General features: G+C 39.4%; 1 protein-coding gene across 1 annotated transcript; it reads left to right on the top strand.

The window, feature by feature from the left end:
• The first annotated feature begins 4,269 nt into the window (after positions 1-4,269).
• pxylp1 (2-phosphoxylose phosphatase 1) lies at positions 4,270-15,347 on the top strand. Its single transcript, XM_077566471.1, has 5 exons — positions 4,270-5,074; positions 7,449-7,637; positions 8,913-9,039; positions 13,495-13,634; positions 13,814-15,347. Exons 1-5 carry the CDS (start codon positions 5,029-5,031, stop codon positions 14,842-14,844), a joined length of 1,533 nt encoding a protein of 510 aa, XP_077422597.1. The 5' UTR covers positions 4,270-5,028; the 3' UTR covers positions 14,845-15,347.
• The last annotated feature ends 205 nt before the right edge of the window (positions 15,348-15,552 follow it).

Here is a 15,552-nt window from a genome sequence, read left to right as displayed (position 1 = left end):
GACATCATGAAATATAATATTACATGATCTGGAGTGAGCAGAACATGTTGATGTTGGATTTACATTATCTTTGGTAATAAACAAAAAACAAACAAACAAACAATCAAAAACAAAGAACAAACATACCAAAAATTCTGAGGAGCTGTTTGGGAACCAAAAGAGCCAACTCTTTTTAGTGAGCAGAGAGCTGGTGTTCTGTCAGATCAGCATACCTCGTAAAATAAGCATACCCGTATAGCTGACCCTATGTACAATAATCTCTATTTGTAGCCTCATCCTAACTCAACCCAACCCGTTTCTACTATGCATGCACAGAAGTGCAAGCTGTATGTTACTCCAACGGGTATGCTGTTTTGTAGGTACCCCGGTGTCAGAGACGCGTCCATTGACAGACAAATCTACTTCCGGTGTCGGTACCAGATGTGATTGGGCTACCAGATCGTATTGGAGTCGCCTAACGAACACGTCACGCTACAGGATTGACTGGAAATTATCCAGTTGACGTCAAACATTGGAAAGAAAATATTAAAAATGTAATTTAAGTAACAAAATGTACTGACTGAAATTGTAAAAACGTAAATAAACCTAAGAATATAAAAGCTAGCTATATTGAATCAATAATAAAATAGATTGAATTAATGATAAATACACAAATTAATTGCCTGAGATGTGACAAATAGTGTCAGTTTAGATTGCTAATGTGTTCCTATTATCATTAAGACTATTTTTGTGATGTATTGTGATTTGTGAACAGCTAAAAAAACAAAAAAACACACAAAAGAAAACCTGAAGTGAACATGTCTGAATCGCGCATTTCATTAGCGCCGCTGTAATGACGTCATTGGCAAACTCGAAGGCGCTCCAATCTATTTTTTAATAGAAATACTTGGAAAATATAATGTTCCCTGTCATTTCTTTCTGCAGCCGGGTCTGTTTTCATACGCCATTCTATGAAAGCAACGTGCATTGCTCGCAGTGCTCCACTAGATGGTGGAGTGGACTTGGAGTTTGTTTATGACGCTGGCCGCAGACAGCCAGAGCCTCGATCGTTCTAACACCTGAATTGCAGATTGGAAAACACGACCGGATATGCATTTTACAGAATAAAAGCACACTATTTGTTCCATAGGGGCTATGCAACGAATGTATTTCATTCATTCATTCATTCATTCATTCATTCATTCATTCATTTATTTATTTATTTATTTATTTATTTATCCATCCATCCATCCATTTTCTTGACCGCTTTTCCTCACAAGGGTCGCGGGGGTGCTGGAGCCTATCCCAGCTGGCTTCGGGCAGTAGGCGGGGTACACCCTGAACTGGTTGCCAGCCAATCGCAGGGCACACAGAGACGTACAACCATACTCACAATCACACCTATGGACAATTTGGAGTGTTCAATTAACCTGCCATGCATGTCTTTGGAATGTGGGAGGAAACCGGAGTACCCGGTGAAAACCCACGCAAGCACGGGGAGAACATGCAAACTCCACCCAGGAATTATTTATTTATTTATTTATTTATTTATTTATTTATTTATTTATTTATTTATTTTTAGATAAAACTAATTTAACTGACTGACTCACATCAGCTGGCCATTCTTGCACATATGACTTTGCTTTGCCTTAAAGATAATTTTCCTCCCCGATTAGAGTAGCGATGTTATTGCAAAAGAATAGACTAAAAACTACACGGAACGTATTTTTGTTATTATTATTATTGTTATGTATTGTTATTGTTATTACAAAACAAAAAAACTCAACGTTTCAACAGGACATTGTGAGCTTTTGTGAGCAAACAAGTGCTTTAAGATGCATTGGTGGCGGCAGCAACAGTATATTGCATAATAATAACAATAATAATAGTGATAAGACAAACTCCAACACTTGACTTCATTTACATGCCTTTATGATTATTAAAGTGCTTTCAGATTTGCCACAATGTAAACGTAATGATGTAACTCCGTGGGTGCCAAGCAAGTGTGTGTACTCTCTGTTGCCTTTTATGGATGTTTTGTGTCATTGTTGTGTGCCCCATGTATGCAGCTGTCGGGCCTGCTCATCCATACTGGCCTCTTGGTGGAAATGTAAGATGTAAAACAGCCATTATTGTACCAACAGTTTTCTCTAATTAGAGAACACCGCTTATTGGCTGTTACCCGAGCAGTGACACTGCGTTGGTAACCAACCAGATGGTGTTGTGTGCGGGACAATTTTGGAGAGAGTAGTCATAGCAGACAGACAGAGAGGCTCGCCACGCGTCATCAGATTCAAAATAATCAAATTTTTAAAGGCAGATGCTGATTTGTGCCAAAATGCTGAATATTAAGCCAATGATCAGTCTATCACTATAGTCTTTGTCTCTGTTGGTGCTGCCATTTTGGTGATGTCAGATGACTCCATCTGCTTGAAGATGGGTTCATTGTCCCTTTGAGCAGTATTTTGAAACACATGTTCATTTCTGTCTTTGAAAAAAGGGTAGTTAAATAGTCATTGGACCCCTGTAGCGGTGACACTTTATTCATGAAGGAAAGAATTTAGGACTGTGTTTATACTTTTAAAGGTAAAATTAACTTGGTGTTAGACCTCCTAGGCATGTTGGACAAAGATGTGATGCATCTTCCAGTGCCATGTTTGTGTGCACAGTCAGTGAAGGGGGTTGTTTGGAAGCAAGCAAGCATCATTTTATGGTGCTTTAGTGAGACCTGTGCTATCTTTAGAATGACTAATGGCAGGGTTTTTTTTGTGGAGGGCTGCATTTACTGCAGTTTTTTCCCCTCCAGTGACAGCATCATTTCCAACCTTCTATTTTCCATGTGTTGACTATTTGTAGACACAGTATGCATTTGTGTCTGTTGAGGTTTAAGGAAAATGGAACAGGCCTCCACAATTTAGTGGGGGTCATCAAGTGTGAAAAAGAAATGGTGAAATAAAGTGTAAAAAGTTTCTATACTTTAGTAAAAACTATTCAGGCCAGGGTATGACAAGTCTTTTTGAGTGGCCCTGTCAGAATAGGTACTGGCCCATTCTTATTTATAATACAATATGATGAGTTGTCATGATTATTCATTCTTGCATTCACGGCTATGATGTTCACATGTTACTGATCTTAATAGAAAGTTCTATATAAGCTCAGTCCATTACCATTTAATAATCTGGTGATTTGTACTGCTGCCCTCGTTGACTCGTTCCTTGCCACTTCTGTGGCCAATTCTTCTGCTCACTTGAAAAGTGGGTGTTTTCAAACAAAAGGTGCTCTGTCCTGAGTTGTTTGAACCCTGTAGCTGTAAATACCATGACATAAAAGCTGGAATTCTGAACTTTTGTCATCTGTTGATCTGAAACCCAAATGTCTTTAACAAAATCAAAAGAGCTGGCCTTGCCCTTTACATTATATAGATGTTTTTTTCATGTTTGGATAGTGTAATATAATTTTCTAATATTTGTTGTAATGTTGCTAACTATAGTGAATATTGTGCTGAAGCTTGATATGAGGAAAACAAAATTGTGAATCTTATTGAATTAAAATCATACATAGTATCTGTCAGAAAAATTGCATTTCAACCTTTTTCTGAAATTGTTCAGCCCTGTTGCACTATGCATTTTATTGTATTGCTGGCAGGGGGAAAAACCTGTGAGGAAAAATGCTTTCTACATTACCCCAATCACCTTTATCCAAATATTACTTAACTTAAATTCGAATTTAGGCTCCTACAAAGTCTTTTTGTCCAGATATCATTAATTTCGTTTTTTTTCTACAAATATAATTGGTCTGTCCCTATAGTGTCTGTAATTCTTAGGCAATATTTAAAGTGTTGAAAATAGCTTGACAACAAATCTGTCAACTCTCTTGAGTGCTTAACTGTGTAAGAATTGAGAAATGTTGTACAACTCTGACTCTTGGCATTATGCGGAGAAGCCAGGTTTTCCGGTTTGGCCGCAATTTCTCATTTTCAGTCACCAGTTGTCAAACATGACATTTTTGTTCAACCTGATCTCAGACAGCATTTGTTACAACCCTGGAATATGTATTACTTTTGGACAACACATGCTTAGTTAGCACTACTAAATTGTTACGCCTAGTTCATCCCTCAGTAAAACAGTAACACAGTGAACCCCAGTGTATTCACATTTCACACAGTGTGTTCTTCCTGTGGAACCTATCCCCTGCTATTAACTGAAAACCTCCTATTTTGTATGCTTTGTGCTGTTACTTGTGTTTCCGCCCTTGTGACCCTCGGTTGCGCGTTCCCGTTGACGGGTGCGAGTGTGTACTGTCTCAGTTGTCCAACGCATTTCAGAGAGCTGAGACGCGCGGTTGGGGAGCGCAGAGGCTGGGGTGCGAGTGTTGGAATGCGGCCAGCAGTTGCCGGAAACGGCGCTGATGTGTGAAACTCGGAAGTCGGAAGGTTGTGGCATCTACCCCATTTGAAATCCCTCCACGTATCAGCTGTTAGCTAGCGCTAAGCTAACCTGAGCATTTGGTTATTGACGTGATATGACGGAGAGGAGACGAAATACTTATTTGAAATAAGTGGCCAGACTCCCTTTGTATGCCGCTGTGACTGCGTGAGAGGGCAGCAGTGAAATAACAAAGACCAAGGCATTCATACGGTCTAGCTGAGCTTCACTGACTGCTTAACAGATGAATCTAACGCTCGATTTGGCTAACACGGTTACGATGCTTTTGAAGGCAGCGGGCTTTAGACATGACATATTATTATTCCCTCTTGGTTGGTGGTAAGGTAACGTATTGTGGGGTTTTGTGAGTATGTGCTTGCACTATGCTCTACAGTATTTGGAATTCATTTGTATCCATCCATAATGTTTGTCAGGCCATTACAAAAGCCTTTTTGTGTGCCTGGACAGAGCTGTTTCCAAAAGTTTGTTTAGCTCATGCAGGCGTGTGTCAATTGGTAGGCGGGGGCAACAGCTTATGGGGCACAGAATGTCGAGCGAGACTGGCTGTGGTTCTGAATGAACTACAGTGTGTGTTACTGGTCCTCAAATCTCTGCAGTCGACAAAATGGTCTCCGCTGTTGCAGCACGCTTTTTCCTTTCCCTCATCATGGGTAAGTTTGGAGAAAATATACAGATGATTGTATTTAATAAATTACTCACTGGTATAATAGCGCTACTGTTCATTGTTTAATCCAAAAACAAGATTTTCAACATGAAAATGTCATTTTCTTTGGAATTGACTTGCTTGAAATTATTTTAAAAGAAGTTGTGATCGTTGTCACATGTGTAATGTAGACCATTACTATTTCTTTTCTTTTAAACTTTGGTTAATAGCATAAGGATAGTCAAGGCCGACTGAGTGTGGTTTTTGCTTTCTTCGACATCATAATCATTGTGTCATGTAGAGCTGTGCGTTGTGAGTAATTATATATATGGTAGGCACGATATAAAATGTCTATCGTGCAATATAATGATACATTGCGTATACATCATTTTTAATGTATTTTTTACTTTTATGGACAGTGTGTACATTCATCAAAATCAAATTGTATTTGTCTTTCTACTTGTACACAGTATCCATTAGCACTACTGTACTATTCTTCGTCTCCTATTATCTACTTACTCCATTTACATGGTCCCGCTAATGTTGACTGAGGCAACACAATCAGGCGCTCAGATTTAAAAAAATACATAAAATAACCATAAAACGTTAACAAAAAAAATGAATGTGGCGGCAAAAGAAAAACAAAAATTGTTGATAAAAAGAGATGGTCACTTTCAATCAAATCAATCAGGTGTCTAGGTTTATTTCACGTCTCAAATTTATGTTTCTGAAATACTTTGCACTGTGCGCATATTTTGTTTAATTGTGTTGGTGACTTTTTAAAGGTTAAATATTCATATTTCAAATACAATTTTCAGCCTTTTCTTTTCCTGATCATTTTTTGAATGGAAAGAAACACAATTGCAACTGTCAATAACGACTAATAAATACTTAAACTGTGATACATTTTTCAGTCATATCGCCCAGCCCTTTTTTGCGGTCTACTTAGATTTCAGTATATGAAAATATAGAAGATGTTTTGTTGTTGTTTTTTTTAACATGTTTGAAGATACTGTAAGAATTTGTGGCGTTTTATGATTGTCTACAAGCAACAAATGTCAACTATAATATTGCTTTTAATATTGAAATTAATCGTATCAAAACGAAAATCTTATCGCTCCCAAACTTAATCAAACCGTATCGAACCATTCTGCTCTGAAAGATATCGTTTTTCAATCGAATCGCAACCTGTGTATTGAGAAACATATCGAATCGGACTCATGTCAGAGATTCCCACCCCTAATTTTAAGGAAGAAATACTACATGTATTTGCATATTTTTCGTTATTGGGAAGTACAATGTACAATGCTCTGTATTTGGTTAGATTTTATTTAATTTTTTTTTACCAAATTGCACACCTCTACAGTAGTGTGATATGGGTTAAAATGATTGAATTGATTAGAATCTTTGCAATTTTCTGTTGGCATGCTGCAACAACACATATGTTATCAGTAATTAATGTTTTTCTTGTGCATTATGTTGTGAAGCTGTCCTGTTAACACCACATTTTGAGTGTTGGCATTTCAAAAACAATTTTGCCTTTATTAAACTAGCTTTTATCTCCTTGGAGAAGTTCTCTGTACACTGCTGTACATTATATGGTAGATTACACCACTCAATGACGTAGACTACACACAATCAATAATGAAAGTAGCACGAGTTATTACATTTGTATTTGCCCTGTTACCTCAGAAGGCAGAATTTTGGCAAAATGACTCTCATTGCATAATTTGTACCATTGCCTCATGGACTTAGGTTTTTCTAATGTGTGTTTTTTTCTTTCTTTCTGTGATTTATATCTCAACATTTGTCTTGCGAAATGGCCTGCACCCAGTATAGCTCCTTTGGCTTCAGAGTAGGGTCCTTTTGAATGGGTCTTCCAATTCATACAATGCCCCTGGAACCTATTGGATTTTCTCACGGGGTTTACGGGTCACTGGTGTCCAGGCAACTTGCTGGTTGCAGTAGAGGGTTTTAATTTGCTCAGATGTTGACATGGGAATACTTCATTGAAACACATTTGTCATTCCTTTATAACCAGGTAAGAAACTCATTGAAATTAAAAATCTCTTTTCCAAGAGTGACCTGGCCACAGAGGCAACAAACACACAATGGTTACAACAATTTTAAGACTAACAACAATATAAATTTATACACAAAATCCTCATCATACTATCAGTAAATTCAACAAATTTGCTAAAACTTTATAAAACCAGTCACATTGCCCAATAGCATTTGTTACACGTTCCTTGACAATAGCCTTGAACATGTATTTGCTTTTACTTTTGCTTTATTTTGGATCACTAAAAAGCTTGGAGTTTGAAATTTTCTTTGTTTTTACTTTACTTAATTGTCTGACATACTTTGTCTTTTGTGTGCAGTCAATCTAATCCCAACAACTCCTCTTGTGGAGGAGAGACCTCTCCAGGCTGCTGATGGAGTTGTTCGGGTGGCTCAGGGCAAGACCAGAAAGCGGGTGTTCCCAGTGCCCCACACCCAGAAGCCCAACCCTGTATCTGAAGCCTCTGGCTACTGCAACAGCCCCAGCCATACTGAACAAGCCTGGGAAGGTGCTCACATCCACAGTTATCCCTTTGTCATACTCAATTATGATGATGTGGTTTCTCACTTCATCTTAATTGAGACACCCAGTTCATTGTTTACTCTGCCACACTTGGACTCTGCTGAGAGTCCATGATTCCCCCCCCCAAAAAAAAAAAAATCCATAAGCTTACAATTTAAAGCAACACTAAGGAACTTTCAGTTTATGTTGATTATGGCGGCGCTATATGGACAAAAGTGGTAATGTTATGCAAGCCGTCGTGCGTCGACATTCAAATTGACTTCCGTCTTTGTAATGAATGAAGAAAGGGGGAAGTGACGTATGCCATAAAGCAATAGGCACATTTGTAGTTTTTTTGTGTGGCAGTGTTCCTACCATCTTCTTCAAAGTTGCTTAGTGCCAGTAAAAATTATACAGACCCCCTCAGGCCATGGCAAAGGTACCATTCTACTAGTTTTAAGTCAATGTTTCATTATAAGAGTTATGAAAATATTTTTATTAAGGTTAAAAAGTTCCTTAATGCTACTTTAATGGTGTTTTGAGTTACCTGCTTTCCAAGTGGAAATCTAGTACTACATGAATCATTAAATTAAACTACTGACTTGTAGGGCTGTGCAAAATAATCGATTCTCATAAGAATTGCGATTCTCATTTAGTACGATTGAGAATCGATTTTAAATATCCCAAAATTGATTTTATTTAAATTATTATTATTATTATCTGTGTGTGCCTTTATTTGGAGTGCTGTTCATGTTGTGTCCAATTTGGCCACTTAGGGGCAGTGTGGTTCCACGTGGTCTAATACACTGTTAAGTTGTAGCCACATTACAGAGTAGAAGGAAAAAGTCACAATCAAGTTATTCCAATAAAAGTAGTTTTTTTGTAGTGTGGAGCCGTTCTTTTGAGTGATAAAAGTGCTGCAAGTAGCACGCTAATTAGTATTAGCGAGTCAGACTGGAGTAGATCATTACAATTCCTTGCACATCTATAGATTGAAGCAAAAATCATTGTCAATCAAATCATTTTGAATCATAAATCGTTCTTAGTCGAAAATTTTATCTGAATCGAATTGCAGACCCAAAAATCGGAATGGAATCGTGAGACTTTCAAAGATTCCCACCCCTACTGGCTTGTATACTGATTATTGGTAAAATAATAAATTTGTAGAACTAAAATAACACATCTTGTAAAAAACAAAATGCAACCCAAAAATATGTAAATATTTCCCCCAATTTTAAATTCACTTTGTTGAAGTGTGATGTTGTGGATTGTCCACTTTCAGGTCACAGTCCAGCAGACTATAAACTGCTGTCTGCCCAGGTGATGATTCGCCATGGGGACCGTTACCCTCTCTACTCCATACCCAAGACCAAACGACCAGCCATCAACTGCACCTTGTCCGTCAGCAGGTATTCACTCAGCCATGTGTCATATTGTTTGGCAATGCATCACAGGCGGCAGGTGCCAGCTTCACCAAATGTCTTATAGCCCCAGTTGCCACCCCTACTCTTGGCAATTTAAACCAGTTTAAAAATCAATTGCACTCTTTTTGTCTCATAGGTAATTCTGGTTCTATCTTTTGATTTTAAAACCTGCTAAGAAGTATTTGGGTGAACTATAATAGGGCACATTGCCATGCTGTTTATGATATACTTGCTCCAATATTGGCTTAATTATATTTATGAACACATGGAAGCCTGGCCTTTTATGTATTTATTGTTTCAGGTTACAAACAAAAATGCTGAATCTGTTTTTCCCGGGAGCAGTGCTGCACGTGAATGATTAAGCTGTGTTCAGCATTGACAGCAAGCCTCTTAGAAGTACACTACCGGAATATTGTACAGCAACTCAACCTGAATGCAGGTCCAGAAAGTAAAAATCCTGCCACAGTATGGCTTTAGTCACAGGTGCTTCTACTCAACCGAGTTCATTTATCTGTCCGTTCAACTTCACTGAAGAGAAGGTTAGATTTCACTGGATCATTACAAAGCTCTCGGGGTGATGCTCGAGCTCTGGCAGTTGACTTAGTGTGGTTAAGGGCTTGTTGAAGAGGATGTTCCAAGTGCTCTTCCCTCCACAGGATGGTGAAGCTCTTCTTCACCTCCTCCCACAGTGGTATCAGGCCTTGTGTTTTTGGTGCCAACTTCTGAGGGACTGACTGTCCACTCATCCTGCCTACCTTCAGCTGCGTGAGATCCTTCCGTTCTGTGGTGTGCGACCAGGCTTTGGGCTTCTTGTGTCTGACCTGTGTTTGCTGCTGGCTTTATCTGTACACCTCGATTCACATTATGAAGTGTGTGACCTTCACCCCCATACTCCTGTATTTTTGTGAGCCTTTATCAAGTTCAATTCAGTTGTTGACTTGAAGTTCGCCCATGTTTGGCTCCTTTCACTTAGCCTTGATCTTGATGACCCATTATGTATTTTTATCTTACTCATTTATTTTTTTGGTACGTAATTGTAGTGAATTTGTCGATGTCAGTTGCCTTGGCAGGACAAGACAAAAAAGCAGAAGTGGCTTTCGTCGAGTCTTAAATGTCAATACTGATTTAACATGTTCATGTTATGTGGTGGAGAACTGCCCTCGTAATCTTATAACATTGGTTGTCTCCATTTATATTCATGAAATTCTTACTGTATGCAGTGCCAGAGTTTTATTGTCCTTTTGATTTTTAATGATTATTTTTCTGGATGTGTTTTGTAACACTTTTTCTGTTGCATGTGTAAACTTTTAAGACTTTAAGTTGGTACATCTTTTCTCCAGTGCTGTGGAGGGATGCACATACATCAAGAGCTGCAGCGTATGTCATGTGCAGGAGAATTATTGATAGTATTGCATGATCCAAGGGAACACTCTACTTCAGTTATCAAAGCAAAGCAATGCACTTCAGCTTGACAGAGTGCTTGGAACTGGCTCACTCTCGCCAAGCTGTGAATCTAAAAAAAAAAAACACAGGCATGCTAAGTAACAGTGCTATTCTTTGAATGAGAGAACTTGACTTGTTTGGATTTATTATATTTGCACCCACATATTGGTATAAAATGCATATTTTATTTCTCTATACCAGGTCTTTGATTAAAGAATTGAAATCATTTCCCACAGATGTTTTACAGCTCGCTGCAGTATCTGAACAGCATGATAGTTGTGCTTAATCTTCAGATCTGGCACCGAGGTTGTGATGTGAACATGTCCATTTCATTATTACTGTATGTGTCCTTGAACTTCAGCAAATCAGCAAACCTGGATCTCATAGGGAGGGTTAGATGCTCCCTCACATAGTTTCAGAATCACACTAACTACTGCCGTCACTGACCTTTCCCATACATTATAATGCCATGTTTTAGTCCATTTGGTTTATGTGTATGTTAGTTACTGGTAGGTCGGTTGCATCAGCAATTCTATTGCACGTGTCCAACATAGCCATTTGTAAAGCACAATTGCCTAGTGCCAGCCTTTCTTCGTCTCTGTTCTTTCCTTCCTCTCATTATGTCTGCAAGCCTTTTCCGATCTCGCCAGCCCTGACTTTGCCTCTGCACCAACCACTAAAATAATCTTATACAGTGGGTTGGTTTTAGTCATCAAGGATTAGCAACAGCCAAATTGATCCAGCCACAGGCCCATCAAGACTCATTCTCATTTCATCAGTCCATAAAACCTTAGAAAAATCTGTCTTATATTTCTTAACCCAGTTTTGACGTTTTATCTTGTGTGTCTTTTTCAGTGGTGGTCGTTTTTCAGCCTTCTTACCTTGGCCATGTCAATGAGTATTGCACATCTTGTGCTTTTTGGCACACAGTGATGTTACAGCTCTGAAATATGGCAAAACTGGTGGCAAGATGAATCTTGGCAGCTTCACGCTTGATTTTCCTCGGTTCACGGGCAGTTATTTTGCGCCTTCAACACGCTTCTTGCGACCTTGTTGACTATTTTGAGTGAAACGCTTGATTGTTCGATGATCACGCCTCAAAAGTTTGGCAATTTTATGAGTGCTGCATCCCTCTGCAAGACATCTCACTATTTTTGACTTTTCTGAATCCGTCAAATCTCTCTTCTGACCCATTTTGCCAAAGGGAAGGACATTGCCTAATAATTATACACACCTGATATAGGGTGTTGATGTCATTAGGCCACACCCCTTCTCATTACAGAGATGCACATCACCTGATATGTTTAATTGGTAGTAGACTTTCAAGCCTATACCGCTTGGAGTAGGACAACATGCATAAAGAGGCTGATGTGGTCAAAATACTAATTTGCCTAATCATTCTGCACTCCCTGTTATAGTGTTTAAACATGGAAATGTGTGTCTAGAAGATAGCTCACTAGGTGTGACCAGCTCAGTGGCCTAGTGATAGAGTGTCTACTCTGAGACTGGAAGGTTGTGGGTTCAATCCCTGGCCAGTTCATACCAAAAAGCTATAAAAAAAAAAAAAAAGGGAGCCCATTTCCTTCCCTCGTATATACACTCAGTATTAAGGTTTGGAATAGGGGGGTTAGAACACCAAATTATTTCCAAGTTGCGGCCCCTGCTGCTGCTCACTGCTCTCTTACTTGGGGATGGGTCAAATGCGGAGAACGAATTTCACCCAATTTAGGTCGGTGTGGCAATCAGTGGTACTTAAAAATGTCAGCCTCGAACAGATTAACCAATATCTTGTTCAGAATGACCAATTTGTATCGGTTGGCCCAATCACCAATATATATTGGTTGAAAACGCCTACCATTTTAGTGGTTGTTTTAACCAAAGGATCTGTCGGACACATAACTACCAGCTAGATTGGTCAATTTTAATCTTTTTTTGGTCAATTTGACCAATCTGTTTTTAGGGTGTACATGAATTACATTATGGCCAGACAATGTGCCTCTGAATTGCCCGGCAAACTCCTACTGCCCGAAGCCGGCTTGGATTGGCTCCAGCACCCCTGTGACACTTGTGAGAATTAAGCAGTTAAGAAAATGGATGGATGTGCTAATGCAAAGCATAAGGACCTTAAAAGGACTGCCGTTAGTGTAATACTTTGATGCATATTTATTTGTGTGTGAAAAGCAACAACAAAAAAAAGGGCTTTTTTTTTTGAGGATCACTGTGGAAACAGTTGTGTGTGCTGCGACAGATGCCCCCTCCGTTGTTTTTAATCTGAGTTGAGCTGCAGCTCCAACAGATTTGTTAAATTGAACCGTAATCTCCAATCATTTCCCATTTCAGAGCAGCAACTGCTCTTCTTGCTGCCTTCATTCGTGTGTTTGTGTTTGTCTCCTTTTGTGCATTCCTGAGAGCATGTGAGTTTTTGTAAATAAATGTAGTAATACAACATATTCTTTAATGTTATTGTAAATCCATGTTACTGCTAGCCATTAGCAGATTGACATGTGTTAGAGAGACACCTGGTGGTGAATAAGGGGGGCTGGGAAGTATCACGCATTTTATATAGATATAGTACACAGTGTAAGATCTATTTTAAATTGTTAAAAAATAGATTGCACAAAAATGGATTGATGGTTAATCATATTTTACAGTTACATTACATAATTTTAGACCCTCTTTTTGACATGCTGAGCATTAAAAAAATTCCTTAAAAATGTCTTTTCAGTGAAGTGGCGATTATATACAGTAAAGTAGACATTATCATTTAGGAGGAGTTGAAATCACACCTTTACAAAATGAATGTGTTAATTTTGATAACCACTAGTCTGACGGCAACAGATGAAAATGCATATTTCACCAAATTCTTTCCAAGGGTCAGGCTCAGATATTATTCAGAAAGATAGACGTGTGAATGTCTAATATTGTAGTTGGTGTTGGCATTGCTGTACAACAGAGTCAGAAGCTGAGCCCTGCACGTCTGTATTATATTCCCTATAGGAATCCCACACACCCTCTGCTGAGATCCTTCATAAGTCACATGGGCAAGGGAAGCCTTGGGTGCTGGGAGTCCCCTTTGGCATCTGTCCCTCACCTACCCAACCACAGTCCTTGTGAGATGGGAGAACTCACGCAAACTGGTAAGCAAGAATTTTCCCATTTGACTCCAGAGACTTCACAGGTCTTTCAAGTATAGGGTGATAATTGGAAATTTCATTTTAAATCCTACGACTATCTTATTTTTTCGGTAATTGTGGTTGTTTGGTGCATTTACTTGTTACTTAGCATGCAAGCCTTCCATATGTATGCTTCACTTCAGGTGTGGTGCAGCACCTCCGTAATGGGAAGCTCCTCCGCCAAGCCTACCAGCCTCACAGCCTGGTCCCCTCCGACTGGTCACCTCAACAGGTCTGGGTGGAGACGACCGGGAAAAGCCGCACACTTCAGAGTGCCATGGCTTTTCTCTATGGCTTCCTCCCAGAATTCAACTGGAAGAAGCTGACTGTCCATCACCAGGGCAGCACATTGTTCTGTAGCTCCGCCTGTGATTGCCCTGCCAGGAACCGCTACTTAGAGGAGGAGCAGAAGAGACAATATCGCCTGCGAGTGGCCAATGCAGAATTGGAACAAACTTACGCCGACATGGCACGCACGTTAGGCGTTCCAACGCGCAACCTCCGGGCTGCAAACCCAATCGACTCTCTGCTGTGCCACTTGTGCCACGGCCTTTCTTTCCCGTGCGTTTCCAAGACAGACGGTAGCAAAGGCTCGTGTCTAACAATGGCACAGTTTGCTGTGATTCGTCGACAACAGCTAAATGATGAAATAGATCGGAGAAGAGCGGGTCTGTATCGTAAATATGCAATCCTGGCAATATACCCCTACCTCAACCGTACCGCCGCCAAAATGGAACGAGTAGCCAAGGACGCCGCAGGTAACCGTCCGCCAAGAGCAGGAGGCCAGGAGGTGTTCACCCTCTCTTCAGCTCATGATGTAACCGTGGCACCTTTGCTGAGTGCCCTGGGACTGGAGGAGGCCAGGTTCCCACCGTTTGCCGCTAGACTGGTCTTTGAATTGTGGAAAAGTCCCTTAGAGACTCTGGGACAGCAGAAGCAGAAGGCTGGAAAAGGTGAGAGGTCAAAAGCAAGAGATGGAGGATGTTTTATCAGGGTATTGTACAATGGAGAGGATGTCACATATAACACCACATTCTGTGCCAGCTCCTTTGGCCGCCACTCTAGTCACCCTCTCTGCCCTCTGAAGAAGTTCCTTTCTTTTGTCAGGAGAGACATGTTCAATCTTGTCAATGCTACTTCCTACAATGAGGCATGTTATAGTCGTACAGGTTAGCAAACGGCAAAACATGATGAGTTAGCTGGCGGTTACACAACATAAATGTCTTGGTTTATGTTTTTTTCTCACTTGCAATAAAGTGTATAGCAAAGTTTTTAATGTTGTGGTATCGCACAAATAATTAACATTCCTGACAAACATACACATCTACCACTACAATTGATCAAATCTTTGTTAAACTTTTTAATGTTTACAGCAAATCAAACTGACAACTATGTTTTTTTTGTTGTTGTTGTTGTTTTTAGCTATGACATTGTTATAAAGCTGCTGTTTTCATAGGAATCATTCTTTAGCTACTTGGGCAATAAAAATGATCTGAATTCTGTCACAAACATATTTGTAAAACATGGTACTAGGGAATGGTCGTAGCACTAAGACACTTTATTCCTACATTCAATATATGGACCACAAAGGAAATTGTAATTTTAAAACTTTTCTAAATGCTTGAAAAGGGGAACAAGATGGATTTTGTATGCTGGATTAAATATTTCTCAAATTCATTTTGTATGTTTGTGTCCCTTTTTTTAGTTGTATAATTCAAGGTTTTCTTCAAAAGTGTTATATTTTTGTGATCAATTTTTTTTATTTACATTTACCTTACATATATAAATTTGAACAAATCATACTCTTGCATTCCCCAATCCGCCCCTTGACCTCAATAATTCATGTTCTATATAACAGAAATACAAACGCCCAATGTCTTGA

Source organism: Vanacampus margaritifer, chromosome 5 (genome assembly GCF_051991255.1).
Source record: "Vanacampus margaritifer isolate UIUO_Vmar chromosome 5, RoL_Vmar_1.0, whole genome shotgun sequence".
Classification (NCBI taxonomy): Eukaryota; Metazoa; Chordata; class Actinopteri; order Syngnathiformes; family Syngnathidae; genus Vanacampus; species Vanacampus margaritifer.
This window is presented reverse-complemented; position numbering and strand designations above follow the sequence as displayed.

Bases quoted from the DNA above. Each gene is read 5' to 3' on its own strand.
- pxylp1 (XM_077566471.1), top strand. From the start codon at position 5,029: ATGGTCTCCGCTGTTGCAGCACGCTTTTTCCTTTCCCTCATCATGG. The intron at 9,040-13,494 runs GTATTCACTCAG...TATTCCCTATAG, and splicing joins TGCACCTTGTCCGTCAGCAG to GAATCCCACACACCCTCTGC. The intron at 13,635-13,813 runs GTAAGCAAGAAT...GCTTCACTTCAG, and splicing joins GGGAGAACTCACGCAAACTG to GTGTGGTGCAGCACCTCCGT.